This window comes from Neopsephotus bourkii, unplaced genomic scaffold, assembly GCF_033783945.1.
Source record: "Neopsephotus bourkii isolate Nb327-2 ecotype Australia unplaced genomic scaffold, CSIRO-AGI_Nbou_v1 NB_611, whole genome shotgun sequence".
NCBI classification, from domain to species: Eukaryota; Metazoa; Chordata; class Aves; order Psittaciformes; family Psittacidae; genus Neopsephotus; species Neopsephotus bourkii.
The window spans coordinates 250,167-268,108 of NW_026901111.1; the positions used below are offsets into that span (position 1 = coordinate 250,167).

The following is a 17,942-nucleotide window of genomic DNA, read 5'->3' on the forward strand; positions in this document are numbered from 1 at the left end:
TCCTGGAATCCCTCACTCTCCATTTACCAAGCTGTCCTTATGCATTGTTGGCTTTCCTGTGGGTTTTCCTCCCTGTCCCAGCATAATGAGAAGCAGCAGGTTGGTGAAAGGAACACAAAACGCTCATTTTAAAACGCAAGATGTCCTGCAGCTCTCACATCTTCACAACAGTCCATCATGGCCAGAGGGAGGTGCTGTCTAAAGTTATTCCTATGGTAAGCTAGATCCCTTCTTTTGCTCATCCTGTAAGCACTGGGGTCTGATTCAGGTACCCTGTGTTGCCACTGGATGAACTTCCCTAGCATAAAGCATCCCTCAGCAGAAAAAAGGCTCTGATGAACACTGTCCCCAGCCCCATGCCCAGGGTGGGCTCCACAGGGTCCTGGTGTGGTTCCCATACATCCCTTGCTGACCTGGGACAAAGTGACCCACACGATGCCCTGGCACAAGGAAACAGCCTGTTCATCCTCTGCAGCACCATCTGCTTCATCACCCCAACAGCAAGGACCTGCCACAGCTCCAGGGTGAAATAATGCTGGTAAGGAGCAGCATTGAGTCACCATCCATGGATGAACAAGTGATTCCCTTATGTCAATGAATTATGAATCAAGGTATACACTGGGCTGAAACTGCATGTCCTTTGCTTCAATCTGCTTCTGGGGACAGGAACTTCACCAGCTTTGCATTACTTCCAGGAGACCTTAAGGTTTCCCACTGGAAAGCAGGGCTGTATCTGCCTTACTTTGGGATTCCAAGCTAACAGTAAGCAAGGTTTCCATTTAAAATGGTACTTCAAAAGGCAAGTTAGATTTCTTCAGGGAAATAGGGACTTGGGTGACCACCTCTACATTAGCTCAGCAGAACCCTGCCTTTCCACTGGGATCATGCCACATCATCTGCTCTGTTAATAGGCTTTGTCCTAGAAGTTGCTGGAGTTATTGGAGCAGGGAGATTGTTTCTGCTCCTCTGATCTAATAATAAGAACGCGTTCTTGCTTTCCAGCCTAAACGCAGTGTGGTTACTTGGGGCTTGTTTTGTTTTTAACTTAAACAGCTCCCCTCTGTCCCTGGTATTAGCCTAACCAATATACCCTACAAAGAAACCTGTATCCTACCATAGCCTTTATTTTCCAGACTCAGCAGTACTTTACGTCATACCGGTATGATGCGCTTGTGGTACCTCTGCACTTGCTGCAGATGAATCCCTCTTCCTTAGAGAAATGTGACAGCAATCGTGATGCAGATGTGCCCTTATCCATGCCTTCCACAAGGAAACTGGCTGCTTGGCTGATGTACGCTGCAGCATGTCTGCCTTCTGCATGGCTTCATCCCATGGTCGGTTCATAGTCACCTTCTGATCCACCTGAGTCATCTCTCATCTCCCTTAGAGAAGAAATTGCTCCTTAACCCTGAAGTGCATGCCCTGACATTGTGCTGTAATCAAACACTTCTTCCCATTTATCTACCTGTCAGAGCCAGAAAGGTTTGGGTACACAAGAGTCTTCTTCCATGTTAGCAATGCCCCCTCATGTTCAGACTTCAGGAGCATAATGACTTCACTTGCTAATGTACCTAATGAAGATGCTACCTGACCCTTGAGGAACTCACAGTAGAACCTGCTGCTTGACTCTTACCTTGTCTTTTCCTCCCTCTCCCATCAGTCAGCTCTTCCACACCTTTCATGTCCTGTGTTAACCTCCATCTTCTTTTGCTTTATTAGCATCTTCCCATTTAGGGAAGCTTTGTTAAGGTCCAAATGATATTTACCTTCTTTTCTAGTTTGGAAAATCCATTATCCCATTTAAGGAAAGCTATCAGGTTATTCTGGCACCACGTTCCCTCGGTAAACCCAGGCTCCTTTCATCTTCTTTTCTATTTAACTGGAAAAAATAATTCAATCATTCTTCCTCCTTTGGTAATTAGAGTGTGTGGAAATACAGGGAAAAAATGAGGTAGAGCCCATTTACCTCCATCTGGGCAGATTTATGTGTATACAGATAGAAAACATGCATATGTAAGTGCATGTGTTGTATGTTTATATACACACACAGAGATAACATATGCACATACATGTAAATACGTGTATAGAACAGCTTCCAAGCTACACTGAACCTTTTAGCAAACACTAGCATTTGAACTTTTAAATGCAATAGAGCTCTATTAATGCTCTATTAAGCCTTGCAGAGCTTTAACTCCTGTTCTCCTCCAGTTCTTTTGGAGCCAGCTGCCAGCCAAGGAGACAAACCCAGTGTGCAGGATGATTCTAGTGCTTCCTGCAGCCAGGTATCATTACAAAGCTGGAGTGCAGTCTAGCTGTTGGGTAATTGCAATGATGAAGGTTGGCCATCAGTGTAAAAAGCTGGTTTAATGGTCACAGTGAACAGGAAACATCCATTCACCACCTGTTTTAAATATGAGGACCTGGTTCTTAATGAAATTATCACGGCATAACAAGGGTTTGGATACTGCAAAGGGGTAATTTTGCTCCCCACTGTGTATACCTAGCTCCAAAGAACAGCAAAAATGGGCTTGTGAATTAGAACATGGCCAAGGTGAAAACACAGCCCAGATTACTTGGAGACTGGACAGCTGATGAAAGGCAAAAAAAGGGGAAGGTGCATTGATTTGGGTAACTTCTCCCCACATACATGCACACACAAAATCAGCCTGAACCAGTAAGAAGCTGTCACAGCCACTGGTCTGATGCCTTTGAGTGGAACATCAAAGACGATGTGCAATTTGGGTTAAAGGCACCCCTCTGCAAACCCAACACAACATAGGTGCTGCACAGCATCACTCAGAACGATGCTTGCATAGGACTCACAATGGGCTCAGCCCCGTGCCCCAGCTCCAGGGCCAACATCAGCCTGCTAAAACGATGCTAAAAAGTACAATCCCACTAAGTTTGGGCCTTGCACATTTTCAACCCTCTCCCATATCATTCAGTGGTGTAAGGAGTGACACGGGGACAGGCACGGGTTCATGGGTTTTCCAACCAGACAGGACTGTTCCAGTCACTAAGCAGAAACCTCTGGATGGTGGGGCTGAGGATGCTGGCTTCTTATATAGCTGATCTTTTCATCCATTGACACACTGTGTTTCTTCTTCACTGTGCAAAACCAAGGGATGACAAGGAATCCTGTGCTGGTTTGGATGACAAAAGCCTCTGCTGAAATGGGCATCAACTGTATCATGTAATACTTGTCATAAGCAGGTTAAGCTCCATCCCTAGTACCATGATTGGTCTTGCCCAAATCCATTCCTTGCTATCCCAAAAGTATAACTCTACCTCTTCTGCTGTAAGATTTATTCTTCCATTACCACAATACTTGAGTGCTTTGAAATAGAACCCATTACAAAAATGCTATTGACCTTTATGGTGTCACCCAATTCTTCCCGTTGAGATGGAGGCTCAGATGGTTGACATGGCTTTGAGAGGTTGGTTTTTCATTTAGCCTGTTCATTTCTTGCCTTTTCATATTCTCAAGTGCTGCTCTTCACACCCTGCAACCCAACCCCCTGCACTTTTATCTTGCCCTCCCTTTTAAAGCAAAACCACCAAACACGTGTACACGTAACCAAAGGCAAAATGAAGCTAAGAAGCAAAAACCTCTCTCAAAGAGTTTAATGGGAAAAACCCACCCAAGCAAACCCTTTAATTACATGGAGCGAGGCTGGGATTTGCAGCGTGCAGGCAATAACAATGATTTTGTGTTCCAAAAGCTGCTGTTTAATCCTCTTTTTATAGGAGGCTGGAAAAAAACACCAGTCATGTTGTTGATGCAGGAGCAAAAGAGCAATGCCAGGAAACACGAGCATCGATTCCAGTAACTATCAGCACAGGCGACATTGTACTTGTACAGAGGTTTGGGAAGCATGTCTATTGAAGTGACAGTCAATAGGGGCACTTCTGCACGTTTCCCATACAGGAACTAATGCATTACCCAACTACTTAATCATTTCCAGGCTTTGTGTCAACAGGAATGCTAACAAACAAGTCAGTGGATTCTCTAAAACAGAAAAGAGGGGAATAGCAGCCTGATGGAAACCAGCCTACAACCGGGGTTGTTATTGAGGCAGGTACAAAGCACCCATTCCCCACAGTTAAAGGGGAATGAGCAAGCCCAGGTTAAGAAACAAAACCCCACAGTGGGTCACTGGAGCACGCTGCCTGTTTGGAAAAGCCTGAGGAGCTCTTGTATTTATCTTGTCACAATACACCATGTGTGGGGTTCGGACTTTGACTTAAGCCCCTGGCACATCTCAATGCCCTTGAATCTAGGAAGAGCAAAGCAGAGGCCTCTAAGCTCTCTATTCGTTTTCAGCACATTTAACAGGGTGATTGTCACTGGCAATTCTCTCAGACCCCTTTTCTGCTTGCCATACATACAGCAGGTGAATTACATTCCTTTCACAACGTGGCCAACCTTCCACTCATCCATGCTGCATGGTCTATAACAGACGCCTACCAGCACATAGAGCTTGGTTGGCCTTCAGCCACACAACGCTGAGTTCAAGGCAGTCAATGCATTCCCTGACATACAACACAACCCCACTGCCTCTTTCTCCTTGCCTATCCCTTCTGAAGATGCTGTAGCCATCCACTGCAGCACTCCAATCACGCGAATCAGCCCATGTGTAGGTGATGCCCAGCACCAGGTTTCCATGCTGGCACCTTGGGTATAGGAGCAGGGGCTGGATGCTTGCACCCTGAGAGCCGTGCTCCAAGACAACCACGTGTGCCCGACAAAGGGGCAGTTCAGAGATGGAGCTTTTACATTATAAAGCAAGTACATGTTGGTGGCACCAATCCAGAGCTCTCCATGGGTACACAACGCCCAGCACCACCTTTCTGTCCTGGCACTTTAGGCATGGGAGCATGGGCTGGATGTTTGTACTTTGGAGCTGGTTTCCGGAGTGCCTGAGACTGATGCCCAGAGCATTAGGACACAGATGGTGTGTTAGATATTGTTAGCTTCACTCAGCTTAGTGTGAAGCACTTCTCTTCCTATAAACACCCTGGGATGTGAAGCAGAACTCATCAGCTGGTCCCCTCCCCAACACAACACTCGTACCTGTAGGAAAGAGTCAGCTCTTGCTCCTTTGAAGACAAGTTGCTTTCTTGGTTTTCCTCCTCACCAGCCGTAAGCATCCTACAGATGGGCAAATGTGCAACAACTGCTCCAACTTCCTTTATCCCAGGTGGTGGTTTCCCTGCCCCTTTCCCTATGGGTTGTGGGAAGGTGATGGGACCTGGTGCATTTGAGGCACAGCCACTCATTAGGGAGCTCATTCAGCTCTTGGGCTCTGCTGGGATCAGTCCTTTGCTGCTCCTTCAGTCTTTTGATGGCTTTGAGGTCTCTGTGCTTTTTCCTTTGGGTTTTTATGTTTTCAGCAGCTGAGATTTATCCAGGATTGTTTCTGGGCGGGCTGGCATTCCCGTACCAGTAAGGAGCTCCATGTGAAGCCTGTTTATCTCAGGTTATCAGTACTGGTTGTCTAGGCAGGGTGTGAGGGACTGGATGTGTGCACCCTGGGATGCCTGAGAGCCCTGCTGCAGATGCAGTATGCAGATGGAAGACTGAATTGGTACCGCTCCGGAGGTCTCCTTGTGTAGGTGATGCTCAGCACCAGCTTTTAATCCTATCACCTCGAGTGTGGGAGCAGTGGCTGGACATCTGCATTCAGTGAGCTGTGCTCCCTCCAGGATACCCAAGGGCCCTCAGTAGAGGGGCAGTGCACAGGGAGGTTTTGATGGATTGCCATGTTGGTGGCACTCTGCCAGAGGGCACCGTGTGTAAGTGATGCTGAGCAAAATCCTTCTGTGTTGCACCTTAGGATTAGGAGCAGGGGCCGCACATCTGCACTTAGGGAGCTGGTCTGTGGGCAAGAGGAGAGTGCTGTGCAGTGAGGCTTTACCCAGGTGGAGTTTTTGGTGGGTAAATAAGTGAGGAAACCCATACTGGTAGCATCGTTCTAGAGCTTACCATGTGTAGGTGATGCCAGCGCCAGGTTTCAGGTAAGTGAGCAATGAATCTCTTTGATTAGCGGTGTTTGACCTTGTTTGTGCCTTATCTCACCCTGGGTATAACAACGAACCGCCCTGGCTCGGGTCCTCCTGGAGCGGGACAGGGTCATTGCCCAGAGCCAGCCCCGTGGGGCTCCGGCTGACGCGAGGGGCGCTGATGGGTCCCGATGGAAGGGCCGGGGCTGTGGGGCGAAGGAAGAAGCCGCTGCCGAGAGCCACAGCCGGGGTTAAAGGGGCAGAGAGGAGCGGTCCTGGCGGACACCGGTGTGGAAGTGGCGTTGCCGGGGCTGTGGCTGGACTCGGCCCGGGGGGGAAGAGGAGAGAGGAGCCGGCGGGGAACGGGGCTGCGGGGACGCCACGGACCAGGGGGTGGGCGAGCGGGCGGGCAGCAGGACCCGGGGCGGGCAGGGCGGGGCCTGTGAAATTAGGGGGCGGGGCGAGGGTGGTGGCTTACTGCCATAAAAGGAAAGGGCGGAAGTGTGATGTCCATAAAAGGAGGGGAAGGGCGGGGCTCGGTTCCGGTGTCCCTTGGGGCTCGGTGGGTGCTGGAGGCGCCGGTTCCGGTGCATCCGGTCCCGCCATGGGCAGCGGCGCGGGGCCGCTGGTTCCCCGTGATTAAAAGGCCGGAGGTCGGAGCTCGGCGCCTTCCGACCGCTGTGGGGCTCCGTGCGGTGCCTGCTGCCGCCGCCGCGCCCCCCGGTGGCTGCGAGCGGTAGCGCGGCCCGGGGCCAGTTGCACCCTCGGAGGGGACCCAAGGGCACGGGAGCGGTGCGGTGCCGCCCTCTGGCGGAGGAAGGGCAGCACAGCAGGGACGTGTAGGGGAAACGAGGTGCGGGAGCAGGGAGATGCTGCGGGATCCCAGCATTCCAGTTGTTGCCCTTATCCCAAGGGTTCCTTGACCACTCTTCCACCTCTCCTCCAGCTCTGGAAGCGTGAAGGGACCCCTTGTCAATGGAATTCTAAACTCCAGGTCTACAAACCCATCACTTCCGTGCCTCAGCAGTGTTGTCCGCGGTCATTCCCAGCCCAGCCACGGTCAGTCAGTAAAGCATTTGATTTTGTAAGGCAGGATCCGTAGAGATGAGCTTAGAGGTGTCCAGAACTCACCCTGCTGCAGCCTGGTGCAGTACCACGTTTGGGCACAGCGGAGTGAAATGCAGGAGGTGCTCCGATCAAACACTGCCATTCTGCACTCACACTGCACCTTACATCCCACCCCGTGCTGCTGAGCCCGGTTCTAGAAGTAACACTGCCCTCATTCCTCTCCCCTGGACGTGGTCCCTGCCCCACAGCCACCACCAAAGTCATCCCAGGCCCATTCCCTAGTTTAAACCTTGCCAATGCTAGACCTACGTCTATCTTCATGTGTTGCATGAGATGCTGTTTCAGCTCCATTTTCAGCAAAGGCCTATTTGCATCATGTAAGTCACCATCAGTGCAGATGTCAATGATTTCCTTGTTGGGAAGCTAAGAACCTATGGAAAATGCAGCTTCCTTTTCCTATAGTTTTCTCCATGTTGACTTGGACCCCCACGGGTGTCCCCCTGTTGTCCCATGGGTACCCCATGTCTGCCCCATGTGTTCCTGCACAGCCTGGAGCTGGGTCCCATGAACCTGACCTTTGAGCCTGTGGCCCATAGATGCTGGGGCTGCGCCTTCGCTTCCTCTGTGCCATGGGGGGGGCCAGGGGGCTCCTCACCCCTACTGCTGCATGCACTACATCACCTCCTGTGTCATGTGCATTGAAGCAGGGACACCTCCCTCTCCAACCCGCACCCTTGGGACCCCCATTCTGATCCCCCCAAAGACCCCCTGAACATCAGCAGCTGCCAAACAACTATTTATTAACTGTCAACAAACTGGCCCATGCAGGGTGCAACCACCCCCCCCCCAAATTTGGGCTCATAACAATGATAAACAGGCTCCAAACTGCTCTGTGTCATCCCAGGGGGATGCGCTGGGGTCCTTGATCACCCATCCTGGGGCTGGGGGGGTGCAGAAAGGGAAGGGGGTGTCCCCCAAACTGGGTGGGATGGGGGAAAGGCTCCCCCAAACGCAGGCCCACCCCTCCAAGCTCACCTTCATGTTCAACACGCTGTCAAAGACGTCCCAGAGGCAGCCCTGGGGGGGGGATGAAACACACAAGTGAGGTGGGGCACCCCAGGGTGGGTGGAGGGGGTCCCCGGAGGAGGAGCTCACCCTGCCCTCCTCTTCCTCCTCTTCGCCTCTCTGCTCTTCCTCCTGCTCTGCCTCTTCCACCACCATCAGGCTGCAGCTGGTGTAGAAGGGGGGGAAAGGTGGAGGGGCCCCTCCAGACCTGACTCTACCAGCAGACCCAGTGTCCCCCTCCAAACATCCCAGTACCCCCCTCATGCCCTCCAAAAGCTCCATCCCCACAATGCCCATGCCAGGCCCCCCACCAAAGCCCCCCCTCATCACCCCCAATCTCCACCTGCCCTCCCTAAGCCCCTCATCACTCACGGCATCACCCGATTGCACCCCAGGGTCATGGAGCTGCTGCCGTGGTGAGGAGAGGATGGAGCCGGAGAACAACGGCCGGGGGGGCCGGGGGTCACCCCGTAACATGGTGGAGGTCAAGGCCGGGCTGGAGGGGTGGGTGCTCGGCAATGGGCTGGAGTCGGGGACCTGCGATGGGGCTGCGGGGGGGATGTTGAGCATGAGGACCCCCCCCCAACCCCACTGAGCCCAGAGGGGTGCTGGGGGTGATGCAACCCCCCCCAACCCCGCACCCCAATCCTCACCCTCCAGGCGGGGTCTCTTGGTGGGGTGTGGGGTGGGCGCTGCACCACGGCTGCTCTCCCCGGTCCCCCCCTCATCCTGTGGCTGTAGTGAGTTGCGGTAGGTGACAAGGGGCTGCCACTGCCCCGTGTCACCCGGTGCCAGCACCCCGAGCTGCTCCCGGGACACCTTGTCCAGGTAGGTTAAGCTGGGGAGGGACAACAAAGGTATGGGGGGGGGGGTCAGTGGGGTACTGGGGGGTGCACAGAGACACCCACATCCCCCCAGGGTCCCCATGTTGACCTTGAGGACCCCAATGGGACCCAAATAGACCTGAAAGGACCCTCCCAGACCCTACCCTAGGGTGCCCCCCCCCAAATAACTCACAGCAAAGCTTTATCTGGGCGCAGCACACAGGATGAAAACTCGCTCAGCACCTCCAGGAAGGGTAAATTGAGTGGTGGCAACCCCGGTTCTGAGCCTGGGGTCTTCTGGAAAGCGAACAGAATCCCTTCCCTGGCAGGGATAAAGGCGTAAGGAGGGGCTGACACCCCCAAAAATCCCCCCTGCATTTTCATCCTGTTGTACCTGTGGATGTTGAGCAGCAGCGGGCGGCTTCGGAGCTGGTGGAGGCTGAAGAAGAGGGAAAACCTTCGCGCCAAGTCCCGGATACCCGGGAAAGCTTCCGCCATCCGGACGTTGGGACCTTCTTGATGCAGCAGCTCTGTCATCAGCTATGGTGGGGGGCACAAGGTTAGGGGGGAACCTTTGGACATCCCCTCAACCCCCCCCAGAGCCTCCCAGATCCCTGGACCTCCCCAAAGACACCCCCTCCAACCCCATCCACATCGCCTAGAGCCCCCCAAACCTCCCTAGAGCACCCCAAAGCCCCCCTCAGACCCACCTGGAGACCCCAGACGCAACCCCCTGGAGTACCCCCTACTCTCAGACCTCTCCCTCAAACCCCATCCACACAACCTGGAGCCTCCCAAATCTCCCTAAGATCCCTGAAAGCCCCCCTCAGACCCACCTGGAGACCCCAGACCCAACCCCCTGGAGTACCCCCAGACTCTCAGACCTCTCCCTCAAACCCCATCCACACAACCTGGAGCCCCCCAACCCCCCCTAGAGCAGCCCTCCAGAGCCCCCTGGAGACCCCAGGCCCCCCCAACACACACCCCCCCCAACACCACCCCAACCTGCTGCAGGCTGAGGAGCAGGGTGCGAGCCCACTCCTGCCGGTCGATCTGCCGGGTCAAGTTGAGCGTTTCTTTGATGATGTCCCCATAATCGCTGTAAAACTGGGGAGGGAGGGACAGGACCCAGTGTGCCCGAGGTGTTGTGGGGACAGGGGGACAGCGGGGACCCGCTCTGCTGCGCCCGGTTACCTTGGTGTAGTGCTTGAAGACGTCGGAAGCGGCGCTGAGCTCCAAGACGCCGTAGATGATGAGTTTGCAGAAGCCGGCCAGAAGCACGCGGCGTCGGTGCAGCTCCTCGATGCGGCTCTCACTGTCCTCTATGGGGACAGGAGGGGACAATTAAGGGGGGGCACAATTAAGGGAGGGACAAGCACCCTGGAGTGACACTGACCCAGTGATTTGCCGGTGGCCAAGAGCTCCTCATGGCTACAAGCAGGGTAGAAGACGTGGTCCATGAGGAAGGCGGCCAGCTGGGACTGCAGCTCTGCGTCGGGACGCAGCACCAGCGGAGCCAGCTCCTCTCGCCCGTCCTCTGGCAACCGTGGCCCCAGCACCAGCAGCAGGTCACTGAGCACTCTGAAGGCCTGAGAACACAAGGATGGGCTTGGCCTCAGGGCTGGTTCCATCTCTTCCCATCCCTCCAGGTCCCTGCGTACCTGTTCCCGGACACCAGCGTCCACGTCGGACAGGCAGCTGTGGCACAATGAGTAGAAGGTGATGACCTTGGTCTTCAGGCTCTGTAGCTGCTCCTGGGCAGGGGGACATGGTGATGTTTGGGGACACGGTGGCATTTAGGGACACAGGGGAAACCGCACATTGTCCTGGTGGCCACTCACCTCAGGGACACCAGTGCTGGGCAAGCAAGAGAGCTCCCAGAGGATGTGGAAATAGAAGCAGGTGATGGTGGGGACAAGGACCTGCAGGGATGGATGTGGGTGAGGAATGTGCCTCATCGTGTCCCCAGTGTGTCCCCAGGGTGGTACCTGTGGTGGCACCTCGCCCGTGTCCACAGCACGCTGCAGGAGCTGGGTGCAGGGATCAAAGAGCTGCCAGGGCGTCAGGTCATGGGCACTGCGGGGACAGATCAGCACCAGCAGGGTGAGGGGGCATGGGGGACAGTGACAGGGACATGTGGAGCATGGGGCATAGGACATGGAGACACGGGAGCGGAATGACAGCAACACAGGGAGCAGATGGGACAGGGGACATGGGGACATGGATGCCAGGGGATGGGGACATGGGGAGCAGAAGGGAATGAGGACACCCAGGAGACCCTTGGGGACACAAACAGAGGAATGGCGTGTGGCCTCCCACTCACTTGAACAGGATGGAGATCCTCTTCAGTGTGGCTGCCATGCTGTACACTTCTTCCTCATCCAGGGATGAGGCCTGGGCAGGGCCAGGGGTTGGGAACAACCCCATGAAGGGTTGAGGACCCACAAGCAGCTGGGGACACCCCACTCCCCACTGCCCCTTGCTGTCTCCCTCATCCAGTCCTTCCTAGACCAGCTTTTCCCTGCCAATCATCCCTACCCAGGCCACCAATATCCCTACAGGTCCTTGTTCCTCTCTTGTTCCCAGCCCAGCTCTGTGTACCTGTCCCCAGCCCTATCCTGGCTTCTTGTCCCTGTCCCTAGCCCCATCCCTGCTCCATGTGCAGCTCCTCAGCCTTCTCCGCAGCTCCATGACCCTGTCCCCAGCCCTGTCCTGACTCCAAGTTCCTGTCCTCAGCTCTGTGTCCCTATCCTCAGCCCTGTCCTGACTCCACATCCCTGTTCCCTCTACCTGGAGCATCTCGGTGACCTCCTGGTTGAACTTGTCTGCCAGCTGGTCAGCCAGGCGGCTCCGTACCCGGTCCCCATGCCGCTGCAGGGCCAGCTCAGGGTCACAGAGCGCGTGGAGCGCGCGGGATGCAGCTTCCAGCACCGTCTGCTCCGTGTGTTTCTGCACCACCTCCTCCAGCTGCTCCAGCACCAGCTCCAGGTGCTGCAGGACAGACACGTCACCTCCACACAGGGACAAAGACAGCCAGGGACCCCCCCCCTTGTGAGGATGGGGACAGCCATGGACACTCGGGGGTGATGGGGACAGCATGCTGATGGGAGGCACCTGACCACCAAAGGGGACATTTGGGGAACACGCTGCATCCCATCCCTGTCCCAACAGTTTTGAGGGGCAAAGCGGCTCAGCCCCAATCCTGGGGGGACCGGATGCTACCAGGGGGGGTGACACAAAGAGGGGTGACAGCAGGGGACACCTTCTCCAGCCGCCCGGTGCAGTAGATGCTGAGGTCGAAGCAGCACAACACCTCCAGGAGCGGAGCCGCCTTCTCAGCATCGGCCGAAAACTTGGTTGGGGGGGACATGAGAGTGAGAGGATGAGGAGGACAACGGGGGGGTCACCACGGACTCCCCCAAAGCCCTGGGGATGCCAGTGGGGTGTCCTCCATTCCCGTCACCTTGCCCAGCAGCTTGGGAAGAGCCGGGATAAGGCAGTGGGTGAGGCGGATTCTTTCCTCCATCTGCGCCTTCCGCTCTCGGGATGAAGGCTGGAGACAAAAAGAGGGGGTCAAGGGGGGTCCTCCTAACCCCCCCCCCCCCATTTTTGCCCCGTTACCTTCTTGGCTGGCTCACGGCCCACAGGTGGTTGCCCCTCAGCTGCCTGGACCACGCTGGCTGCCAGGATCTCCACCAGTGCCTTCTCCTGCTGGTCTCCCAGACCTGGGGAATGGGGAGGAGGACTGGAATGAAGGTTGGAATGCAACCAGCACCTCCCCATCTCCTTCATTATGGGGGCCTGGGGCATCCCAATGCATCCCAGTACGAGTCTCGACTGCCCACCAGTGCGGTGGCGATGACATAGTCTACACAGGGACATCTGAGAGTGTTCCATGGCTGTCCTAATGCTTCCCATTGACATCCCAGTATCTCTCAATAACATCCCAACATGCCCCAGGAATGTCCCCCAGCATCTCCCAGTGCCTCCCAGTGGCATCCCCATGCCTCCCTGTGTTTCAAAGCGTCATCCCAGTGCTTCCCAGTTTCTCACAGGATCTCCCAGTGCCATCTCAGTGCCTCCTCCATGATACCCCAGCACGTTCTGGTGTCTCCCAGTAGCACCATACCCTCAGCAGGTGACTCCTCCAGCAGCAAAGCGCTGATGGTCTCCCAGTCCCGCAGCCGAGGCCCGGCGCAGTCCCACAGGCTGTCCACCAAGTAAGCTGCATGCTCATGGAGCTGGGGATGGTGGGGACAGGGGAGTCACGGCACACAGGGACCTCCCCACTGTCCCGCCTGGTCCCCCAAGGCCATCCTCACCTCGATCTCGATGAAGAAGGTCAGAAGGGCCTGAAAGAAGGTCCTGTTGTCCCTGTCGTGAGATGAGTCCATGCTCGCACCCTGCTGGGGGTCCAGCAGCCTGGGGACACAAGGACAAACACGGGGGTCCCACATCCTCCCTGGCGTGGGGACAGAGCTGGGGGGACACACAGGCACCATGCACCCAAGGGACATGGACAGGGGGGTCCCGTGTACAGCCCACTCTGGGGACAGAGCTGGGGGACACCCAAGGGACAGGGATAGAGGGGTCCCATGACCCCCACCGTGGGCCGTGCCCTGATCCCTGCATCCCACGGGTGCCTCTGCCCCAGATGTGCCAAACCCAAACACCGCCGATGCCATAGGCCTGTGCCGAGATAAACACACGGCTGGTGCAAGAGCACGAGTGGCTCCGGTTGGATTTGGCCATTCCGGCATCCCGCTCTCATTAATGCTGGCACTGAGGCCGGGATGAGGGGAGCTGGCAGGGAGCTGGAGCCTTGACTCGCGCTTTGGGAGGGTCGGTGTTTGGGGGTTGTGTGTGGGTGACGGCAGCACTAGGAAGGGCTGTGCCGGGTACCGGGTCCTGCTCACCGGCGGTAGAGGAAAATCCCAGCGGCCGTGGCCAGAGGCCGGTTGGATGCAAAGACAACGGGGTAGACGCTCTGGCAGTCCTCGTCCGTCAGCGCCTCCTCCATGTTCCTGTGCAGAAGGAAGGGTGGGGGGGGGTCCCCAAAGGCCTCTCGGGTGTCCCCTCCTCCCCTGCAAAACCCCATCCCCACGCTCACTCCAGCATCAGTGTCAACAGCTTCACCACCTCCACGGCCACGCTGAGCTCCTTGTCGAGCACCATGGACACCATGCGTGTCTGGGGAAGGACACATCGGTGTCACCCTACAGGGGCTGGGGGAGACACCCAAGGGACCCTCCCCATGGAGACCCCCTCACCTTGAAGCGCCTGGTGAACAGTTCCATGTGGGCAGCCGTGTCCCGGTGGCCGTACAGCCCCTGCAATGCCTTCACGCACTGCAGGCGCACCTCCCACTGCTGCAGGGGCAGCTGTCAACGGGGTCCTGTCCCTGCACCCCCCGTGCCCCCCCATCGGTACCCACCTTGTCATACAAGGTCCACCCGATGTACTTGAGGTAGCTGTCGGTGAGGAAGGAAGCCACGTAGGTCTTCATCCACGTCCCCAGCTCCTCCATGCAGATGGCTCGGATGTCCGGCACCACGTCCCTGCAGCACGCAGCAATGCCGGGGGTCTCCTGGTGCTCACCCCCAAATCTCTCCCCCACCCATGAGCCCCCCCCCATTCCACTCCCGAGCCACCAACCTGTAGCGGTGCACGAAGACGCCCTTGAAGACGGCGTTCATCATGTTCTCGATCTCCTCCTGCTGCTCTCGGAGCTGGCGTGGGGACGTGGCGCGGTTCAACCGGGGCCCGTGCCACCGTCCCCGCGCTGGCAGCACCGCCACTCACCTCCCCGCGCTTCACCATCAACGCCTCCAGCTTCTCGGTGGCGCGGCGGCCGGGCCCCTTGCTCCGCTCGGCCTCGTATTGCCGCAGGTTGTTCTCCTGGTGCACGCTCACGTCCAACGCCACCTTGACCAGCGCCGACATCACCTTCATGGCTACAACCGCAATGCCCGTGGGTACCGGGACCCCTTCCACGGGGTGCCCAAAGGGAGCCACCCGTGGGTGCTGCCTACCTGCCAGGGTGCTGGTGTGGCGGAAAGCCCGTACTTGGGAATCAGTGAGGCTGATGAGGAAGGAGATGAGGGAACCCATCAGGAATTCATCATAGATGATGCTGTACTGGCATCGCTGCACCACTGCTGTCAGCAACTCGCAAAACCCAGCCCGGAACTGGCGCCAGGGTCGGGTGTTGAGTGAAAGGGGGTACTCGGATGAATCCTACATGAGATACGGATGGGGTGAGCTGGGTCCCCCCCTCTCCATCGCCCATCCCCGTGCCAATCCAGCACCTCCTTGAACTGCTCTGTCAGCTGCTGGATGATCTCTGAGTTCTGCAGGTCCCTGAACATTATTGGTGTCACCACACCTGTGGGGGAGAGGGAAAGGGGTGAAACGGGGGTCCCACCAGCAGCACTGAGGGGACCCCTCCACCCTGGGGACCCCGACCTTGGCAACCACAGGAGCAGACAATAAAGTTGATGAGCTCCAAGAACCCTGCCTCACGGTCTTGCTTGTAGGCCTCCAACCAGTCATCCACCACCGTCTGCGGGTGCAAAAACAGGTTGGGAGCCCCCCAAATCCCCCTTCTCCGCCCCAGATCCTCACCCATGCAGCCCTGCATCCCCAGGGAGTGCTGCACCAGTTTGGGGTTACCTCCACGGCGATTTTGGCCGATTTAATGGCTTCGAAGAGGGTGTTTGGCTCTGGGTTGACTGTGGATGTGCTGCTGCAGTCACCGTTCGGCTCCATCGCCCGGGGACGCTTCCTGACCTGGGGGCAGACACATGGAAGGGGGGCTGGGGATGCCGTGGGCCGGCACCGACGCGTGGAAGGGGGAGAAGGGAGGGTCAGGACATACATGGCTGTGCTTCGGCCCCTGCTGGGGTCCCCGTTTGCCGCATGGCCGCAGCGTGGCCTCAAAGTCGCTGCTGGAGTCATCACCGCTGGCAGTATCCCTGTGGGGATGGGGGGGGTGGTGGTGAAGGGGTTGCTCTGGGTGCCCCCCCCCCTTAACCCCCCCCATCCCGTCACTCACGAGGTGCCAGAGGGGGCCGATGATGGCCCCACGGACCCCGGTGTGGAGCCGGAGCTGGATCCCTGGATGCGGGATGAGCACCAGGGAACCATGGTGACAGCAAGGCCTTGGGGGGGGGGGGGGAGGGAGGCACAATGGGCGCAGGCAATGGGGGAGCCTCAGCCCTGACACCCCACAGCCCAGGGGGGGGATCCCCCAAGCACCCAGAACCAACCCCCTCAGCCCAGCCTGGGGACACCGAGGAGCCCAAAATGGCCCTTGGGGAGGCACGGGAGGAAGGAGTCAACCCCAGGGTCACTGTGCGGTGGGCCCAGGCCTCCCCATGTCCCCCCGGCTCACTCCGAGGGGTCAGCCCGCCACCCATAGCCCCCATGGGCACAACTGGGGGGGGGGTCAGGCCTCCCCCAAGCGCCCCCAAACCCGGGTTCGTGCCGGCCCCTCCGCCCGGTCCTGCCTCGCCTCCCGCCGCCGAGGCACCGACGTCCGGCCCAGCGCGCCCCTGCGGCGCCCCCTATGGGCTCCCAGTGACCCTCGGCTTCCTGCCCCGGGCCCTCCCAGTACCGCCCAGTGCCCCCCCAGTGCCTGCGGCCCGTCCAGCGCAGGGGATAGCCCCGACCCCGCCTCCCCGAAACACACTGAGGGTGCCCCATGGGTGGGATGGGGGTCCCTGTATCCCCCCCGCGCTGTCCCTCGCAGCCTGGCACCGGAGTGGATCAGCCCTGACCATGGAGGCCCATACTGGTACCAGCTCAGGCAAGGCAGGCACATGCCAATGAACCCAGCAGGCAAACCAACCTAAGCCTACAAACAGCAGGAAACCAGGGATTGCCCCCATACACACAACCAAACAGGAGTCAAAGGCAGCCCAGTGGCACTATTGCAATAAAGATGGGAAAACAGAGATAAAATAGGAAAACTAATAGAAAACTAATAGAAAAGGAGATTTAAAACACAGCTCTCAGAGCCTCTGACCTGAACTGGGGCCAATGGGGAAGGATGTGCGGCTGGGGAGGCTCCAGGTGAGGCCATTGGGGTGATAGGGACCTGCAGCTGGAAGGGAGCAGCTCTGCCACCTCCAGGGCTGCCTTCCCAGCACCTCGGCACCCTTGGAGCGAAGGGGGAGCACAACCTCAAAGCATCTTCTCATCATCATCTTATCATCATCATCATCTCCTCATCATCATCATCTCAGCATCTTCTCAGCATCTTCTCATCAGTGACACACGGGGCGGGGGGCAAGCAGTGAGAAGCGTCTGTGGGGTGCCAAGAGTCACCCCCCAACACACACACTGTGAGCTTTGGCATCTGTGGCATCAAATCTGACTGTGTGAGGAGTTGACCTCGTTTGTGCCTTATCTCACCCTGGGTATAAGAACGAATCGCCCTGGCTCGGGTCCTCCTGGAGCGGGACAGGGTCATTGCCCAGAACCAGCCCCGTGGGGCTCCGGCTGACGCGAGGGGCGCTGATGGGTCCTGATGGAAGGGCTGGGGCTGTGGGGCGAAGGAAGAAGCCGCTGCCGAGAGCCACAGCCGGGGTTAAAGGGGCAGAGAGGAGCGGTGCTGGTGGGCACCGGTGTGGAAGTGGCGTTGCCGGGGATGTGGCTGGGCTCTGCCCCCATCTCCTCGTGTTCTGTCCGGGGAGAGAAGAGAAAGAGGGAGAAGGTTAGGGAAAGGAGAGGAGAGACATCCGTGTTAACCACTAGATGGTCCTCTTTCCCAGCTTAAAACATAGCTGCAAAATCCAGCCAGTCCTGGCTTTTCGGTAACCTGGGTATCAGTAAAGAACAGTAAAGCTCTGTGTAATTAACAGTCTGGTTTGGTTGCTTGGATTGACACGGTGTTCTGAATCATAGACTCATGGAACAGTTAGGGTTGGAAAGGATCTTAAGATCATCCCCACTAGAGATCAGGGAAGGATACCCACATTT

The 17,942-nt window shown here is 57.0% G+C and overlaps 1 protein-coding gene across 1 annotated transcript; it reads right to left on the reverse strand.

Moving 5' to 3' along the window:
- Positions 1 to 7,910: 7,910 nt before the first annotated feature.
- LOC133211461 (cohesin subunit SA-3-like) lies at positions 7,911 to 16,156 on the reverse strand. Its single transcript, XM_061351855.1, has 32 exons — positions 16,015 to 16,156; positions 15,838 to 15,934; positions 15,633 to 15,749; positions 15,426 to 15,522; positions 15,269 to 15,345; positions 14,993 to 15,197; positions 14,763 to 14,914; positions 14,616 to 14,689; positions 14,395 to 14,518; positions 14,231 to 14,329; positions 14,071 to 14,150; positions 13,877 to 13,984; positions 13,283 to 13,382; positions 13,090 to 13,201; positions 12,582 to 12,685; positions 12,424 to 12,513; positions 12,223 to 12,312; positions 11,751 to 11,951; positions 11,284 to 11,354; positions 10,949 to 11,036; positions 10,802 to 10,882; positions 10,622 to 10,714; positions 10,357 to 10,549; positions 10,155 to 10,282; positions 9,966 to 10,067; positions 9,355 to 9,500; positions 9,154 to 9,282; positions 8,790 to 8,974; positions 8,509 to 8,684; positions 8,227 to 8,302; positions 8,107 to 8,148; positions 7,911 to 8,012 (listed from the first exon to the last, which is right to left on the reverse strand). Exons 1-31 carry the CDS (start codon positions 16,104 to 16,106, stop codon positions 8,126 to 8,128), a joined length of 3,510 nt encoding a protein of 1,169 aa, XP_061207839.1. The 5' UTR covers positions 16,107 to 16,156; the 3' UTR covers positions 7,911 to 8,012; positions 8,107 to 8,125.
- Between the last annotated feature and the right edge of the window lie 1,786 nt (positions 16,157 to 17,942).